Source organism: Sphaerodactylus townsendi, linkage group LG14 (assembly GCF_021028975.2).
Source record: "Sphaerodactylus townsendi isolate TG3544 linkage group LG14, MPM_Stown_v2.3, whole genome shotgun sequence".
NCBI classification, from domain to species: Eukaryota; Metazoa; Chordata; class Lepidosauria; order Squamata; family Sphaerodactylidae; genus Sphaerodactylus; species Sphaerodactylus townsendi.
The window spans coordinates 16,556,639-16,576,086 of NC_059438.1; the positions used below are offsets into that span (position 1 = coordinate 16,556,639).

Genomic DNA, 19,448 nt, shown 5'->3' on the forward strand with positions numbered 1-19,448 from the left:
CAGGAGAGAAAGGTGGGATATAAATCCAAACTCCTCCTCCTCCTGCTCCTCCTGCTCCTCCTGCTCCTCCTCCTCCTTCTTCTTCTTCTTCTTCTTCTTCCTCTTCTTCCTCTTCTTCCTCTTCTTCTTCTTCTTCTTCCTCTTCTTCTTCTTCTGTGGTGGGATGGAGTTCCGCTTCTGGACCGATGCATTCGTAAATAGGACTGTTGGACCTTTCTTATTTAGACCACTCTGTCCAAGAGGATTTCTTGCTTTTCCCCCTTGACTCAATACTCCCCTTCATGGCAGGATAACTTAAACAGCTCCCATTAATGTGGGTGGATTGAAGCAAAGGAGGCACTGTCGATGGGAAGAGATGTTATATTTGTTAAAAATTAATTCCCTTCCATTTATATCAAATGCGTAGGCAGAAGCAATTATTATCCTAAGTAATTCTCAAACAGAAAAACCAATTACAGGCACGTTTTAAAGCAAATTTATATATTTTTAATACAGTGGGGGTGTTTTTTTCTCAACCCCTTACAAGTTTTGCTGGAACACTCAAGTCCAAAGCCATATCAACTTCATCAGAGCAACAAAAAACCTGACATCAAACACAGATTGACTGATATATTTTTTTTCAAATTTATGCTTATATGTCATTCATAATGTAGCCATTCAATAACGAATTACAATAACGATTATTGGGGGAAAGGAGTGTGAAAGCTGAAATATTCTGCAGTTCACATTTAGTCCGCTGTTAAATAAACACATTGTGTCACTGCAACCGTTTGTAAGCAACGCTCAACAGAAATTACAAATTCAGTGGATTCTTCTAACAGAGCCACGGTCTTAATCAGTATGCGCTACAGCGCATTTCATGCGTTCCCTCCACCAATGTACGAGTGTGACGCTTAAGTGGAACGTGCAGGTTGCTATTGGTAACCTACTGGGAGGGGGAACGGCTGCTTGATTAAGCGTCCTTTTCGGCTGCCACAGAATCAGCTGTGGTCTTTGCTACTCGAAAGCACCTGAGCTCATCCCAGCGACCATTTTTAGGCCTCCCCTTTCCCGAGGAGTAATTAAGTAGCACATGCCAAGCAACAACACCGCCCCCCAGCAAGCCGGGTCGCGTTCCACCTGGCGCCGCCAGCTTTAACTAATGGAGCAAGGGTCGTCCGCACAGGGCCGCACTTCCCCTTCCAGCAACAGATTCATCACTGCCTTTGTCAGGTAGCTGCAGGTTCCCCTCTTCCCCAGTGGAGGAGTGTTGTAAAAAGAAGTCATGTCATCCTGCAGGAATAAAACAGAATTGGATCTGAGCCACAGGTCTGATGGGCAACCACCTAGTCGACTGGCGGCAAGAAAAGACACAGGTGGGAAAGACTCTGCCGACGCACAATGAATTTCACACACTTGGCCCTGGGTAGTACTTGAATGTAAGATGCCCAAGGGAGTCCAGGGTTGTTATGCAGAGGCAGGCAATGACCAGGGGCGAACCGCCCACAGGGACATGGGGTGTCACATGTCCCTGGGTGCTTGCTATCTAATCACATGGAGGGGAGGCTGGACCTGGACTGCACTCGCCAGCTTCAGGTGGTAGACCTGGGTGCTGTCGGCAGCTTCAGGAGGTAGACCTGGGCGCCGTTGCCAGCTTCAGGAGGTAGACCTGGGTGCTGGGCTCCATTTTCCCTAGATATGCCTCTGGCAACGGCAACCCAACTCTGTTCATCTTTTGCCTTGAAAACCCCGTGAAGGGTCACCATAAGCCAGTTGTGACTCGCCGGCATTTCCTCCCACCACCGTTGCACTTACTTGCTTCTCAGTCCCCTTGAATTTGCTCTGGTCCTTCTGGAACTCCAGAAACGCCTCTTTCACCAGTTTGTCCAAGTCCACTTTATCCTGAAACTCTAACTCTGGGTTCCTTTCCAGGATCACAGAGATGACCATCAACAACTAAACCAAAACAACAACAACAAGTGTGTGGGTGGGTGGGGAATATATTCCAACAAAACAGGGGCCCCTTCCGCACACGCAAAATAATGCGCTTTCAAACCACTTTCACAACTGTTTGCAAGTGGATTTTGCCATTCCGCACAGCTTCAAAGAGACCTGAAAGCAGTTTGAAAGTGCATTATTCTGCATGTGCGGAATGAGCCAGTCTTTCAAGGCCTGCCAGTTTAAAAGCATACTGCATTATAGTGGCAATTAGCTGACCCAGCCCATGAATAAAAATGGAAATCTATGGCCAGGCCGCTGACAATTGTTACAGGGCATGATATGGCCCCAGTTAAAGACCTTAAGCTCTGATGATTTCTATGGAAGAATTCAGCACATAAAGGCTTTAGGTCAGAACTTGCTCTGTCGACTGCACCAAATGCTAGGAATTAATTAAGGCACGAAGAACACTAAAAACGTTACTGTAATGACTTGATGGAGGAATAATCATAGCCAGAGATTGGATAAAAGGCATAATTACTGGCAAACAGAAACATTTGCAGGGTTGAAACACAGTAAGAATACAAAAGTAATTTACATTTTTAGCAATTTTTTTCCCTTCATTATCTTCCCACTTTCTCTGATCTGCCTGCCTTCCTTTCTTTATTTTTCTAATTTATGCACCCATTATGGATAACAAGAGAGAGTTTTATTTTGATGTATAACAACATAATCTTGCTATTGATAATGTTGCAATTGATTTGTATCCCTAATAACGAAGCACACTGCTCAACAAAAACTCTTCTGAAACACACACACGCACACACAGCTTTCTCTTTTTTTCAGAACATACATTTCCTATGTCTTTGGGAGGGGTTCAGAGAGTCTCTCCGGTCACAGAAGGATTCGCAGAAGGGAGTCACTGGGTCTACCTTACTGGAAGGAAGTCACTGGGTCGAATCCTGTTCAATAGTCTCTACTGATTGCTCCTTCCCACCATGAGAACAGCACCCTCATTTACTTTACAGAATCATCTACTCTTCAAACAGTTCTTGCTGCAATTCTAAAAGACATCCGGCAGGGAGGCTTTTTTGCATTTTAAGGTCCCTTCCGCACATGCAGAATAATGCACTTTCAATCCACTTTCACAACTGTTTGTAAGTGGATTTTGCTTTTCCGCCCAGCAAAATCCGGCTGCAAAGTGCATTGAAAGTGGATTGAAAGTGCATTATTCTGCTTGTGTGGAAGGGGCCTAAGCCTCCCCAGACCGCTGGGAAGACTCCTTGGGAGCGGTGGGCCGCTGTGGCTGCAATGCTGTGGCCACGCGGCCAGCCTGTTGGATGGGGCTGGCCATGAAGGTCACTAGGTCAACACGAGCCAGTTGCTCTTTTCCAGCCTGAACTAATGGTCCTCTCGAGGGTGACATCAAGGACAGAAGAACCACATATGCTTTAACTTGGTTCCTTGTAGGAAGGATAAAAGAAAAGTATAACAGATAAATATTTACTAATGCTGCTGATGGTCTATGTAACCTTGCTGTAGCACTGCTGGAGCACTTACAGTCAAGCTAATATCAACAGAAAGGCAGGGCGAAAATATCATAAATAAATAAATAGTTTGAAACGCCTTAAGCATGATAGTGCTGGAACAGACTCGCTCCCCCCCCCCAAATGTAACATGAAACGTTTTATTAGTATTTTTTCAACACCGACCTCTACAATTGTTTGCCTGTATTCGGGTTGATCGATATTTTGTAGCATATCCTCGACCAGAAGGGAAAAGTTCATTTCATACATCGTCATGTCAGACAAGGTCGGTTGCTATAAAAAAACCCAAAGGAATAAAATATGCAGATGTTAGTGTGATGTCATAGTGATATCTGTTGAACATCAGGCAGGTTTAAAAGGAGTGGGGATCTTGATGCACCATCTTTGTGGTAATTGAATTGGTAGAGAACCTGATTGTATAGAACCAGAAAGAAGCAACTGGACATTTTTACAGTGATCCTTTAGTAAGCTAATTTTCTCCTGAGAAGAAGCCATTGTTTTATTATCAACATCTTACACAGCTATGGTTCTTCTGGCCTTAAAGACAGCAGAAGAGGTTTAGTGGTTAACTGAGTGTGGGGGGGCTTGCTGTTATTATTATAAGTAAGGGCCATCAAGTTGCAACTTTCTGACAGCCCCATGCGATTTTTAAGGCAAGAGATGAGCTGAGGTGGTTTGCCGACGCCTTCTTGTGATAATCCATTAAACCATATATGGCTGAGAGAGTTCTGAAGAACTGTGACTAGCCCTAGGTCACCCAACAGGAATGCAGGAGTACAGAAACACATCTGGTTCACCAGATAAGCCTCTGCCACTCAGGTGGAGGAGTGGGGAATCAAACCCGGTTCTCCAGATTAGAATCCACCTGCTCTTAGCACCATGCTGAGAAAGTATACTTTGGTCTGTAAGGTACTTGAGGCAAAATGGCTATTTCCTTCTTACTCTGTTGGTGATTCTCCTGGGAATATATAACTGAAGACCATGTCCTGGACAAGAGCAACCCTTTTTCTGAGACAACGTTGGCCGTTCTTGTTTTCCTCAAAACCACTAGGTTGGACTAAGAGCGTTTGTGCACAATATGTAGGGGAGACATAAGCCCTAGTGTTCCAGTTAAAAGCAAATTCTTTAGCTACCTAGGCCAGTGACGCCGAACCTATGGCACGGGTGCCACAGGTGGCACTTGGAGCCCTCTCGGTGGGCACTCGCACACACAGTTTGTCATGTGGGAAGCGGAAAATCACCCCCACCCCCACATACGCATCTAGGCTGGCTTGGGCCACTGAGCACAACATGCGCACACCGCAGGGAGCAGGAAGGACTCAGCTGGCGGGCCTGGTGCTTGTGCTCTGGGTGGCTGCTGCTCAAGGGGGGCGGGGGCGCAGAGGAGGCAGAGATGCTAGAGAGGCACAGAGCGGTGCAAATGGGACTTGCTGGAGACTAGAGCAGGCTGGCCCCTACTCGAGCGAGTGGGGTGGAGGAAGAGGGAGCCAACTGTTTTTTTTCTAAACTAAAACCTCAGCATTCAGGTTAAATTGATGGGTTTGGCACTTTGCAATAAATAAGTGGGGTTTGGGTTGCAATTTGGGCACTCAGTCACAAAAAGGTTCTCCACCACTGACCTAGGCCTATTAGTAACAGAAACAAAAGCAGGCAGCCCCAAAATTATTGTGACCAGATGTGTAATTTTACCTGCGGCAAAAACTTTGCAGCTACTATTAAACCGTTGGGGGTCCTCTCCAGAATCTGCCACACCCTGTCGTAGAATCCGCTGGGGGTCCGGTTGAGAGAGCCGTCGATCTGACGTCTGTGCAGCCAGCACCTGAAGACAAAAGGAAACAAAAAAGTTGACGGCCTTTAAGAGAAATAAATCGGTTTCCACATCAAGGCCACGCTTCCTTTGTGGATTAATTACACCCGGTCAGAAATAAAGAGGAAACAGCAATCCGTTGATAAAGCAAAACACGGCACAGAGTGGTGCTTTCCTGGTTAAATGTTTCTTAAGGTTATTTTAACCATAATAAAAAGAGACAAAGCTGCAGAAGCTAATGAGAACGAAGCAAGACGTTCGGCCCTGAAAACATGTGTGGGTGCTTAGACGCGAACTGTATTAATGGGTCTAAAGATCTTCAAAAAATAAGTTCAATTTCCTTAAGTGGAAAAACAAAGGCACTGAACCACATTAATCTCTCCGGGTCATGACCAGAAAGTTAATCTGATCGAGCAAAGCCTTTTGGTGCAGCAAAAGCATTTTTTGCTATTCACATATATTCGCATCTTGTCAAATCTGAAAAATTCAAGCTGAGCTTTGCCTGCGATTCGTCTCAGTTGTCATCAGCTCTCCCAGCAGCATCTTCTTCTTCTTCTTCTTTTTTAAAAAAGGTAATATTTAATTTACGAAGTGGCTGTTACTAGTATTTTAAGCGAATCAATATTCATAAGCATTTTTAGCAGGAGCAGGCAGACAGAAAAATCCTGGAACAAAAGGACAATACTGAGGTTTTTTAAAGGTGGAATGCTGAAGGGAAAACCAAATGAGATGCTGAAAACCAAATGAGATACACAAATGCCTCTTCTTTGGCTTCTTCCAAGGAGACAAACATGTCAACATCTAGAAACAACAAGATATAGGGGGGTGCAATATGGCCACACAAGTCCTGTGGAACGGAGAGGTAAGCTGCTAGCAAAGCTTTGCTAAAATCTTGAGTTTGATCCTGGGGGAAGTTGGTTTCAGGTAGTTGGTTCAAAGTCAACTCAGCCTTCCATCCCTCTGAAGTCTGTTAAATGAATGTCCAGCTTGCTGGGGGTAAAGTGTAAATGACTGGGGAAGGCAATGGCAGAGGCTCAGCCGAAGAGCCTCTGCATGCAAAGCAGAAAGTCCCGGGTTCAATCCCCGGCATCGCCAGTCAAAATGATCAGGTGGTAGGTGATGTGAAAGACTTCAGCCCAAGCCCCTGGAGAGTCAGTCAGACGAGGTAATACTGCCCTCAACGGACAACGGTCTGATTCATTACAAGGCTGCTTCATGTCTGCAAATGTTCGTATGAATTATCTCATTTCATACAAGGAAGCTGAATTTACACACATGCAAGCATATATTTGCCATCAAGTCACAATTGACTTATGGCGACCACGGGTGCGTTTTCCAAGGCAAGAGATGTTCAGAGGTGGTTTGCCATTTCCTGCCTCCCTATCACTACCCAGGTGCGTATAAACACACATGCTAGAATCCTTATTCCGCATTGCAGCCCTGAAAGGTCTATATGGCCATGACAAAGACTAACATGTTTTTGATGGGGAAAAGGAGAGGGATAGGCAGTTTCCTGTTTGCTGGACGTGCAGAGGTGGAGCAGGAGGAAGTGACTATCCCTTCAACCTGAGACAGGCAAGCAGACTGACGCCTGTTTAGCGTGTTCGTCAAGAATGCTGAAGGCCAACAGGGTGGCTTTCTGGTTTTGCAGGCAAAAGGGCCCCATTGTCTGGAGTCCATGAAACAAAGGGCACCACACTAGCTTCTTGTAATAGTGCTGCGTCAGGGGATGAATAATAGAAAGGATTAAAAGATTTCCACCCCTAGAATCAGGTTCTGAACACAAGAGGAAGATGTCCCATATGACAAGAAGAACCCCCAGCGCTGAAGTTGCTTGTTTCAGGTGGGAAATACCTGGAGATTTCAGGGGTGGAGCCTCAGGGGGGCGGGGTTTGGGAAGGGGAGGGGCTTCAACAGGGTATGATGCCATACAGTCCCCCTTCCAAAGTAGCCGTTTTCTCCAGGTGAACTGATCTCTGCCTGCTGGATATCAGTTGCAATAGCAGGAGTCTCCATTCACCGCTATTAAAAATCTGCCTGGGCTACAGCTGGACGTTTTTTTTGAAAGCTCCAAAGTTTTCTATTAACTTTTAAAATTATTCTAAGTGCATCTTTCCCTCCTGGCAGCAGTATCTCCTCGCAGCAGCACTTCCCTTTGAAGGTCTCTCTGTACATAGCCCAGAAAGAATTACTTTGCTGATTCTGTACAGAAACAGATTTCATAGAATAAGCTAAGGGGCTTAGGAGAACTGTTTTTTCTTGGAAATTTCATCTTCCCCAGAAGCAGATGGCCAGGAGAAAGTCAGCAAAGGCCAGTGTCTTGCATCCCTGTTTTATCAATATTATCGATGTTAAATCTGTTTTATCAATGCCATGCCGAGAGAAAATGAAGCACTGCCTCTTTAAGTGGGAAAAACACGGTGTTGATATCAGACGTGCAGACACGCGTGCGATTTTGTTGGCAGAAAATTTGCCGTACCAAATGTTCAGAGTTATTTAAAAACTTCCCTTTGTGCAAATAGACCCCGAAACCTAACTATTGATAACTGACATATTTTAAAGGACAACCAGGCAGTCTGGAGCAGGGTGTGGGAAAGTGTTTTGGTTTTTTTAAAAAGCACATTAAAATTCCACTTGATGGATTTCATATTTACAATGGCTCTCAATGCAGAGAACCAGTGTTTTAATAGTGCTTTATACCAAGGCTCCAAAGCAGTGAACAAAACGAAGGGGGGAAATTGAGAGTCTGAGTCAGATACCATCTTGGAAACCACGTCCTTTATAACAGCTGTTTTGAGAGATTTATCGGACACCTTCCTGGGCTGCATGCCAAAGTACGGTTGCCAGCTTTGAGTCGGGAGATTCCTGGAGATTCGGGGGTGTGGCCTGGAGAGGGAGGAGTTTAGGGAGAGGAGGAACCTCAATGGAATATAATAGACCCTCCAAAGTGGTCATTTTCCCCCAGAGAACCGATCTCTGCTATCTAGGGATCAGTTCTAATTCCAGGAGATCTCTAAGCCATACCTGGAGGCTGGCACCCCTATTCTGAAGGCTGATTAAAACTTCTTTGTCGTGGTTGGTCTGGGGCTGCTCCTTCAACTGGGGAGCCCCAGATTTCAGAGGCCACGTTCGAACGCTTCCCAAGCCGAATCAGAACGTTTTCCAGGTTGAGCGTGCCCCGGTTTGGAGTGACATCTGAATGGCACCTGCTCCTGTTTGCCCAGGAAACCTACATACGAGTGTTACAGCAAATTGAGGAAGTTTTCAATCATGCTTCATGCACAGGGGAAGGGAGGGGAATGCATCAGCACAGCAGACAAGCTGTGTTTGTGCCCAATGGGAGAGCCCCGTTTGTTCAGTTTGTTGTCATGTATCAGTACAGCCTCTGATTTCCACCCCTTAGCTTATGTTTAAGTAACAGCATGACTGCCGTACACATGCACAGACATGCTCCGTCTGCTAATATTAGCTAAGGAGGTGGTCTTGGAGAAACAATACATCCCAGGCATTGCGGCTGTGGCTTGAGCAAGCTGAGAGGGGATTTAATGACAACCCAGAAGGAAGAGGTCAGCGATCAGCAGCTAAGCCGTGCTGCGATTGAAACAAGCCCCTTAAGTAACTAGTCTCTGGGTTATGCTGGCTCCCTTCCCAGTGTCAAACTAGGTGAGAGAAATCTTAGACACCAGATGCCTGTCAACTGTGGTATCAAAATCTGATGATGAAGCAAAGCTGTGCACAGGGATAAAGCTGGGGCGAGCTCGCGTTCAACAGAGCCTTGAAAATCCTGCACAAATGAACTAATAGAAGTACCTTTGCTTTCTGGGAGGGAGGGAGGGAGGGAGGGAGGGAAGGAAGGAAGGAAGGAAGGAAGGAAGGGAGGGAGGGGAGGGAGGAAGGAGGGGAGGGAGGGAGGGAGGGAGGGAGGGGGGGAAGGAAGGAGGGGAGGGAGGGAGGGAGGGAGGGAGGGAGGGAGGGAGGGAGGGAGGGGAAAAGGAAGGAAGGAAGGGAAAAGAGGGGAAGGAAAGAAGGAAGGAAGGAAGGAAGGAGGAAGGAGGAAGGAAGGAAGGAAGGAAGGAGGAGGGAAGGAAGGGAAGGAAGGGAAGGAGGGAAGGAGAAAAGGAGGGAGGAAGGAGGGAAGGGAGGGAGGGGGGAGGGAGGGAAGGAAGGAGGGAAGGAAGGAGGGAAGGAGGGAAGGGAGGGGGAGGGAGGGGAGGAAGGAAGGAGGGGAGGGAGGGAGGGGAGGGAGGGAGGGAGGGGAGGGGGGGAGGGAGGGAGGGGAGGGAGGGAGGAAGGAGGAAGGGAGGGAGGGAGGAAGGAGGAAGGGAGGGAGGGAGGGAGGGAGGAAAGGGAGGGAGGGAGGGAGGGAGGAAGGGAGGGAGGGAGGGGGGAAGGAGGGGAGGGAGGGAGGGAGGGAGGAAGGAGGGAGGGAGGGAGGGAGGGAAGGAGGGAGGGAGGAAGGAGGAAGGGAGGAAGGAAGGAAGGAGGGAGGAGGGAGGGAGGGAGGAGGAAGGAAGAAAGGAAGGAAGGAAGGAAGGAAGGAAGGAAGGAAGGAAGGAAGGAAGGAAGGAAGGAAGGAAGGAAGGAAGGAAGGAAGGAAGGAAGGAAGGAAGGAAGGAGGGAGGGAGGGAGGGAGGGAGGGAGGGAAGGAAGAGTGCAGGCAGGGCAGGAAACAAAACAGGCTGAAAAAGGGAAAAGACCCATACAATTTGGAGAATGTGTCCTTTACCTCCCTTGCTGCTGGGGCTGAAGAATGTCCAGGAGAAGTTGCTTCACCTCACTTGGTGACATCTGGTATAAGTCCACGGGAGCCATCTCCCCAGCACGGATCTTCAGTTCATATTTCATGGCATGCACGATCCATCTGAAGAACGAAAACAATAGCTAAATCAAGAGCTGTTTTCCAGACCCAAACAGATTTAATAAATACAGGCAGCTCAAGATTCTCACTGGGAGGGCAGACAGCAGCAGAGGAGTTGAGTCTGGATGGAATACATCACGTTTGTGGCACTTGTGACCTACCCAGGTCCTAGTTTGACATCTTAACCACTACTCAACAATTTCCATTATGTCCAAGAACTAAAGCAAACAAAAACAAAGCACCGTGGAGATAGTGGGCAGGTCTCCCCATTACCCACTCTCCCTCCAGCCCAAATACTAAGCCAGGCTCACCTGCCTCCCCCCACCCGCAACTCATTGCTCACTCAGTTGCTCACCTACTCATAGTCCTTTGGGACTATTTTCTACTGTGGAAGCACGCACTTCTACCGCACCACTACTGACAGTGCTTTTATCCTTTTCTGAAACAGAGTACACATCAGACCCAAAACCAGCATTATTAGAAACAATCTCAGCAGCAACGTATTGTTAGTCCTATTGTATTATTATGTTATTGTTTATTTACTTTGTTGTGCACCGCCCTGAGCCCTTCGGGGGAGGGCGGTATATAAATTAAATATCTAATCTAATCTAATCTAAATACCTCATTTTTTTAAAAAAAATCTCTTCTTGTTGTTTGGAGAGAGCTTAAAAAAACCCTCCAACATTGAAGCACTTTGTATGAATAAATCTGTAGTCGACCCACGTGGTCAGCGTAAGAACGAGACGAGACGCGGAGATAACATCTGGTGGAGATCGCCAGCAGCGGGGAGGCAGTCCGTGTTCATGATCTCCAGCGATGCGGTTCCTGGCACCTTATTCTATCGAGCGTAGGAGGGAGGACCGGGGGGAGTTCCGGGAGAGCGGGAGGCGGGAGGTCGGGAGATCATCATGTGATGCATGATCTCACCTGGCTAAACATCTTGAGGAGGAGAGGAAGCGTGGCGTCACAGACTGAAGAAAATCCTCACCTGGGGGCAAGACCATTGTCCCTGCGCCCGGTGACTGAGCCAGACAGTTCATGACCCGTGACTCATAGGGGGATGAGGAGTGGGGGGGTCTTTGATGCGACCAGAGGCCCGTAGGTCCGTTAGGCGTTCAACGTTCTACCACCAGTGCTGTTGAGTCAGCAGTGCATTTATCTCCTCCTTTTTTTTACATTTAGAAGGGGACCCGAAATGCTAAGGGTGATTTAAAGGGGCGCTTGTCTCCCTCCGCCTTACGTCTGGTCAAGCTGACTGAGCTGCTTGTGTAACATTAGAACTTGTTTGCGGGGTAAGGGAAATTCGGGGGCTTCTTACACACGCTACAGGCAATATTAGACACACACTGAACGAAACAAGATCGATAACTTGAGGCACACATTAAACCAATGCAGAGCTGCACAATAGCACTCAACCATCCTCCCGGCAGCCAGCTCCAGAGGGCTGACCACCAATAAGGGCAAAACATCATATTTCAGATTAGATACAACTTCTTGCAGCTCGATACTTTCATATGAATCAATTGGGAATTATCAGAAAGATTAAAACAACACATATTATGTACATTCTCACAACCTTGGTGATGTAATAACAATAAGTAATCAATGGCGTACGATTGTCTAGGGTCGCTGAGAGGTTCCTGCTGCTCGGAGGCCAGAGCATCCAGAGCAATGGAGGTAGAGTTGATGGACTTCGCAAGGGGCACAGGCCAGCCGGCCAATAGTCTTAGCATTGTAAGAGAAGCGAGTCCGGGGACTCCCCACTAGGGAAGTGCGAGGGAGACTTAACTCCGGCCCGGAGAGAGGCGACCGCGTCATCCCGACAGGAGGGGTCGAAGGCAGAAGCTTGAGGCCTTGTGGCCCGTCGGAGCTCAGGGGTGGAGCCTGAGGTGGGAGCGATGGTGAGGCTTAATTGAGGCAACAAGAAGTTCAAGCAGAAATTAGTGAGAATGTAATTAAAAGCGTTCTCTCCCATGAGTCCAGAACCAGCCCCTAGAGCAGGATGTTTCCAGAACAGGGAATGTCACTCCCATGTGTGTACAGTTCCAATTGGCCGAGCCGATGAATGGGCCGAGGTCGGTTCCCGTTTAGCTGCGCCGGTGATGCGAGGCGCTTAGGTGTTAGAGTGATGGTTAGCTGACAGTCTTGGTGACAAGGGAGAGGCGCCAGCGAGGGAGTTTGGACGACGGTCCCACAGTCGGCTCACCAAAGTACCTGATGGACGAGGCATTCATGAAGGGGAGCTTAGCCAGACTCCCGCTTAGAAGTCTCCGGCTTTGCAGACGGGAGCAGGCAGCTGCTTGGGCTCCGACTCTAGAGTACTGGCCCAGGCAGAAAGATGAGACGTTGGCGAAGCAGCAAACTGCTCCCAGACATGTTGGTCTGGTGAAAGCTTCGTCAGGGGTGGCTCGATGCGCCATCGGCAGGAGGCAACAGAGCAAGGAAAAAACAAGTTGGATGGTGGTCAGCCGAAGTTGGCCGGTGATGATCGCATGAAGAGAGCTGACACAGAGGTTCCAGGTGTCTCTTCGGGTGGTTCTTGCCATGGGCGCAGCAGCTCTAGGGAGAGCAGCTGGTGGCTATATAGACGTCTCCCCAGGTCATTCGGGTCTTTAGGCGTTGGCGGCACGGGCGTTCCTGTTGAGACCGCTTAAGGATCCTTTAGAGAAGATGTGTTCCATCTCGGGATAGGTTAGTTTCCTCCTGAAGCCATTCCTTAGGTTGGCCTATCATAGCGAATGAGTCCCACAGGGGACCTGTAGGAAGAGGGACTGAAACACCTTCCCAAGGTTATGGGGGGGGGGGCGAGATCCCATCCAGGCTCAGTTGTTAGAAGCGGATGGCGGAGATCGCGGGATGCGGGTTTTTTGTTTGGGATTTAAGGGTTTAGAAGTTTAAGTTTAATATAAGAGCTTGTTTTGCAGCCTGTGAAGGTTGCACCCAGCCTAATCCTACTGGGGCCGCCCTACTCCCTCTTTCTTTGAAAATTGTTTGACAGGGGAGGGCAGGAGGTAGGCTGACCCTGGTGGGAATTAGCTTCAGTCATCAGTGCGTCAAAGCGAGGGTCGAACCTCGAGGGGAGAGGGACAGAAGCGGAGTCCTGGGGATTGTGGGTATGCATGCTTAATCAGCAACACAAAGGGGCTTTTTGGGCGCCTTTTTTGGGGAATGGAGTGCATCCGAGAATGATGCAATCAAGCGATTAGAGCAGATTCCTCATACACTACAAAACAAAAAAAGGGGGTTTCTGCTGCGAAATTGCACCCGTGACAGTGGCTAAGGAAAGCTGGATGGTGCTAAAAGTTTGTGATCCAATTATCTTAGAATTGCCGCCTGCAGAGACCGGCTCCCTTAAGGGTTTATTCACTCAGCAGCTAGCATTGGTACACTGATAAAGTTGCTTAGGCTGGGCAGCTCCCATAACTTAAAACAGGTTTGGGTATTAGGGCATAATGGTGGCAGCCCGCTTTTAACCAGGGCCTGTCCTGGCAGTGCTGCCCGGTACTTGGGACGGGCCCCAGATTTTAATCCAGGGAGGGCTAGTCCAGCCGAGGTGGCCCTCCCGCCTCTACCTGAGATGAAAAACAGGAGAGGGAGAAGAGGAGGGGAGGGAAACGGTTTCTTCACGGAAGAGAAGTAATTTTGGAGGCACGATTGAATCAATGATCTGTGGCAGGCTTTACCACCCATCCCAGACCAAAGTCGTTTGACCCTGACTCATGAGGTCCCTTCCCAGAGATTGTTGGATGTCACAAAGCGATGGGAGACTGTGAGCTACCTTCGAGAGTCCTGGGCTGTTGACCGTGGAGCTGGTAGCGGATGCTCCCGTCTAGCGGTTTGTCTCCCCACCCCAGATGTGGGCAAAGCCTACGGTGAAGCCACTGGTCGGGCCACTCGGCTGCTCTGATAGCGGTAACATCAGCGCCCGGTGTCCACCAGGCCTTGAACATACATCCCTTCTATGGCGCAGCTCCAGGTATGGGCGGGAGCTCCCGATAAGAAAGGCGTCTCCACGCTGCGGCGATTGGTGTAGGCTCTTGCCATGTTGGTTGCTGGGAGCTTGTAGCCTTTATTGGGTCGGCAGCCCGGGCAGCGCATGGGGCAAGAGAATCAACTGGCAGCTGGCTGTCCGACAGGCAACTCCTGTGGATGTTTGTCCAGACTTGGAGATGGATGGGTCACTTGGTGGCATTAGGTGATCCTCCGGGGACGATGAACAGTCCCTGTTCAGCGGCAGAGCGCCTACAGCAGCACTAGCCCAATAGTCCCGGTAGGGATGGGCTCAAATCATACTGGGTTGGGGCACGACAAGGCCACCGTGGGGAACTTAAAGGAGATGGGCTGGAGTGCATGCGGCGAGATGCCACTTGAGAGGGGTGGTTTTAGCAGGGGCCTTGGTGTTTGGGTCTGCTCTAGTATTCTCCTCCTTGGTCCTGGGCTGGGGAGGCATGGGACCGGGGAGTTTCCAGCCGGGCAGTCGTTTCTCCAGTGGGAAGCCTTTCTCTGGCACCGTGGGCACCGGGTTTTAGGTGGCCTTCTCCTCCTGGGGAGGACCTCCTCCCACGCCGGGGTTGTGAGCCCCCACCCGGGCTGCCCTACACTCCCTTAGGAGAAGTGTCGGTCTGCATGATTAAAAGCAGTCATCCTGAGGCTGCCTCCCCTTGATGGGAGAGTGCACTGCTTGTGAGGAAACTAACAGTGGTGGCGGAGGATCCGATGTCCCTGGCAAGCCTTAAGCATGTCGGCCAGTTCAGGATTTTTTGCTTTGAGCCGTGTGGTGCTCTCTGACACTCCATTGGAAGCGTTCTCTTTACTTGGTAGCATGAGGAGCTCGTTTGGGCCTCTTAAGCTATCTACCTGCCTCTTGGCTTCCTGGAGCCTGTTCCGCGAGGAACTTCGGCATGGGGCTCTTGGGGTTTTACCCGGATGGTGTAGAAACTCTGGGTTGGCTGGCCCGGCATTGGGGACTTTGATAAAATGCCTTATAGAGGCACTCAGAAGTGACCGTAAGGGTGGCCTCAGAGCAGGACAATCTGATCGTTGGGGTTGGCGAAAGCATGAAACCCAGTAAAGCTGAGCGGCTGTGTAGAGAAGCGCCCGCCAGAGGTGGCTGCCCTGTTGAAGCACTGCTGGCGGAACTTCGCTTTCCCAGATCACAAATTGCAGGGCTCCAGGAGCATCACGAGGTGGTTTTCCAGTCGTCGGGAACCATTAGGTGATTCCTCGCGATTACCTCCAGCATGCCACCTCTCACGTAGGGCTAGTGATTCCTCGTCTACGCACGCTTTCGCGGAGACTCAGTGAGGATGTTATAGCTTAAAGGCGGTACTCGACAACCAGCGAATGACGCCACCCTCCCACCGGTATCTGTGAAATGGGCGGGCACAATGCAAGAATATCGGCATCGTCTTCCGTCCAGGGTTTCTGCTTCTTCTGCAGATCGTGGCTAATACGTTCCTATAGAGTTTGAAACCAGCCATTACGATGGCGCTGACGGAGGTGCAGTGGCGGAAAATGAAGGCGAACAGGGGAGGCATGAGGAGAGTTTGAAATGGTGAAGAACAGGGGCAGAAGGGAGGACAAGTCCAATTTGAGTGGATAGAGAAAATTCGGGTTGAAATTGAAGGTGAAAGATCGAAGGAGGCTGACCTACAGCAAGGGAGCCATAGGTCTGCAGGCTGATGGCGACATAACATTGTCTCCACGTCAGTAGCAGTGACATCGGTAGCGAGGCTCTACTGTCACGAAGAGTCGCCCGATGTTTTCCCAGTCCTTAAGATTCAATGTCCCCCCCTCTGGGTACCATGGACACTGAGCTTCAATCTCCTCAACCAATTTCTTTGGCGCTCCCCTTCTCTTCACAGGGGACCCTGCCGCATTTCGCTTAACGCTTTCAGTTAGATCAGCGTGCTTGTCATAAGCCCTGCTTTGCAAGCTCCCATACTCACCGGTGTTCCGTCCGGACGCAGAGAGTGTCCTAGGGCGCTGTCTCTGGATCTGCGCCGATCCAGAAGGACGAAGCGTGCCGAAAGCGGTGGTCCCTGGATCGCCGATCCAGCCGGACTTCGTATCGTACTGGCGACGGTGATGCAGCAGGTGGAGGTTCGAGGATTCCCGGGTTTGGCACCAGCTTGTAGCTCGACCACGTGGTCAGCGTAAGAACGAGACGAGGCGGAGATAACATCTGGTGGAGATCGCAGCAGCTGGAGCCGGAGGTCCGTGGTTCCTAGCGAGTCTCAGCGATGCGGTTCCTGGCACCTTTATTGTTATTCTATCGGGTGTAGGAGGGAGGACCGGGGAGTTCGGAGAGCGGAGGCGGGAGGTCGGAGATCATCATGTGATGCATGATCTCACCCGCCACAGCTACACGCGTCTTGCGAGGAGAGGGCGTAAAGCGTCTGGCCTAATCCTCACCTGGGGGCAAGACCATTGTCCCTGCGCCCGGTGACTGAGCCAGACAGTTCATGACCCGTGACTCATAGGGGGATGAGGAGTGGGGGTGCGGTGCGACCAGAAGGCCGTAGGTCCGTTGGCGTTCCAACGTTCTACCACGGTGCTGCTGGGTCAGCAGTGCATTACTACATAAATCCTTGACACTCTTACATGTCTAAGAAAGTCCAAACACTTAACCCTTCTTTCCCAATGGGTTTAATTAAATTAATGGGCATTTTAGCTGAATTCCAGAAGGGTAGCTCTGTCAGTCTGTTGCAGCCCAAATGACCATGAACAGCGTGGCTCCTTAAGGACAACCAGAGGTGGGATCCAGCAGGTTCTCACAGGTTCCCGAGAGTAGGTTACTAATTATTTGTGTGTGCCGAGAGGGGGTTACTAATTGGTGATTTTGCCACGTGATTTTTGCCTTAGTTACGCCCCTCCTCTCAGCAGTAGCGCGCAAAACTTGAAGCAGTCTAGCAGGAGGTGCACCGGTGTGCATGGCAGCCTGCGCCTGCATGCATTCGTTTTCCGCCCAAGGACCGGCGCAGCGGCTGCATCCTTGACACAGCCCCGCCCAGGAATGTCCTCCCCCCGGAGTGCCCGGCCATGCCCCCATCGTGCCCCGCCCAGCCCCATTGGCGCTACGCCACAGTTTGAATCCCACCACCATGGGAACCTGTTACTAAAATTTTTGGATCCCACCACTGAGGACAACTAATGCGTCCGAAGCATAAACTTCTACGAGCCAGAATCCATCAGGCAAAGTGGGCTCTCAGATCACACAACCTTATGCCAAAACAAATTCAATTGTTGTGAACACGCCACAAGACTTTTGGTCATTTCAGGTGCGTGCCGGACAGGAGATTTGTGGACTCTTTCTTGATAGAAGCATCTCACTCGGTCAAAGGTATCGACAGCCCAGGGGCAATAAAGTGGGCTCCTCTAGGGAATGTTAAGTTCCTTCAGGTCAAAGGGCACAAAGCAAATGTTGCTGAAACAGCACTGAGCGGAGAAGAAGGCCCCAGTTCTCAGGCCCCATTACCATTCTTTTCAACCATGCAAGAACACAGCACTGGGAAAACAGCCTGAAGGATACACAGTGACGCAGCCAGGAAACGAACAGAGAGACATTCACCGACCCAGCCTTCTCCATCTGTAATTGCTTATGTGAGTCATTCTCTTGATATAAAAGAAGGGGGGAAGGAAACACAGCAAGCGCGAACCTCCCGCAAATCTTTAGAGCCACGGCCTGCCGAACCCTGAATGACAGGAGCTGGATAGGCGGTATTGGATTGGAAGTCTTTACAGTAATGGGGCTGTCAGGTTCTGAATCTATTTCTGCATGAAACCCAGCACACCAATCAATAACGAAGCACCAAATCTAATCATTATCGGGACCGGAATACTATTTCTGGAGAAGATTAATTTTGTTCACTGGAGTGGGTAAGAACGGTGAAATAAATGAAATGGGAGTATGGAATTAACCTTGGGACAGGGGAGGCGAACTGGTTCACAAAGAGGCAGGATATGTTTTTTTTTTAAAAAAAGGAATAATGAATGAGAAAGAGAAATGCAAAGGAAAAGTAAGCGGATTAAAACCGTTTCCCCAAAATAGGTACACTCCCTGGCCTGAAACTGGCTTCCTGACCTCTGAGAATTAGATTTTACTAGAAATGTGAAAATAATTTAAGAAAGCGAGGGGGAGTTTCCAGGGGTGGGATTCAAGTAATTTAACCACCGGTTCTGGTGGTGGGATTCCAATAATTTAACAACTGGCTGTTTACAAGCACCATTTTAACAACCGGTTCTGCCGAAGTGGTGCAAACCTGCCGAATCCCACCACTAGGAGTATCTCTACCCTACTGACTCCTTCCTGTTTTTCCAATGGAAAATTAGAACCACCAGGGAACTTTTAAAAGAGTTCCAAGAATTTTTTCTTTTCTTTTGGAAGTAGTAAAATACTTTTATAAAGACAAGGTGTTACTCAAAATGTGCAACAGGAAGATATTTATGTAAAACAAAAGATACTGGATAAGAACAATATCTGTGGATACTAAGGACGTACACAAATATATCCTCATTGTAGAAATGTGACCAGCGTTGTCCATAATTAATATAATGTCTAGAATAATATACTATTGGAGACCTCCAGTGTTTTCAGTGTTATGAAGTTTAGCTGGAAATCCAGATATGCTGCTGGTGCTATTATCACTGTCTCTGCACATATAATAACCCTTTTGTTTACTATAAAAGTTTGTTGGTATGTTTTACTTCTTTTTCCCTGAACATCCTACAGCAGAAATTGCGGCAATAGGCAAAGATAGCACAGGGTGCGGCGATTTGCAGCATTCTCTCCTAAGCATCAGTCTGAGGGACAGTGAACTGGCCCCCTGTTTAAAAAGTTTGGGGACTACCCTGGATAGCTTTAAAAAGAAGCTTGGACAGATTTATGGAGGAGAAGTTGATCTATGGCTACCAATCTTGATCTGCCTTGATCTCAGATTGCAAATGCCTTAGCAGACCAGGTGCTCAGGAGCAGCAGCAGCAGAAGGCCATTGCTTTCACCTCCTGCATGTGAGCTCCCAAAGGCACCTGGTGGGCCACTGCGAGTAGCAGAGTGCTGGACTAGATGGACTCTGGTCTGATCCAGCAGGCTAGTTCTTATGTTCTTATGTTCATCTCAGAAGCTAAGTAGGGTCAGTACTTGGAAGGGAGAAGACGGGTTTGAATTTATACCCCACCTTTCTCTCCTGTAAAAAGTCTTAAAGCGGATAACAAACCCCTTTCCTTTCTCTTCCCACCACAGACACCTTGTAAGGCAGGTAGGGCTGAGAGAGTTCTGCAAGAACTGTGACAAGCCCAAGGTCATCCTTCATATGCAGGG

The 19,448-nt window shown here is 49.1% G+C and overlaps 1 protein-coding gene across 9 annotated transcripts in view; it reads right to left on the reverse strand.

Annotated features, from left to right (window-relative positions):
- Positions 1-463: 463 nt before the first annotated feature.
- Positions 464-19,448, reverse strand: part of PHKB (phosphorylase kinase regulatory subunit beta) — a 141,253-nt gene continuing 122,268 nt past the window's right edge. For all 9 annotated transcript variants that reach the window (XM_048516168.1, XM_048516172.1, XM_048516169.1 and 6 more), the window contains 5 exons: positions 9,998-10,132; positions 5,154-5,283; positions 3,630-3,737; positions 1,795-1,935; positions 464-1,272 (listed from right to left, as the gene is read on the reverse strand). In XM_048516168.1, coding sequence (XP_048372125.1) covers positions 1,135-1,272; positions 1,795-1,935; positions 3,630-3,737; positions 5,154-5,283; positions 9,998-10,132 — 652 coding nt within the window. In that variant the 3' untranslated portion in view covers positions 464-1,134. The remainder of the gene's footprint in view (positions 1,273-1,794; positions 1,936-3,629; positions 3,738-5,153; positions 5,284-9,997; positions 10,133-19,448) is intronic.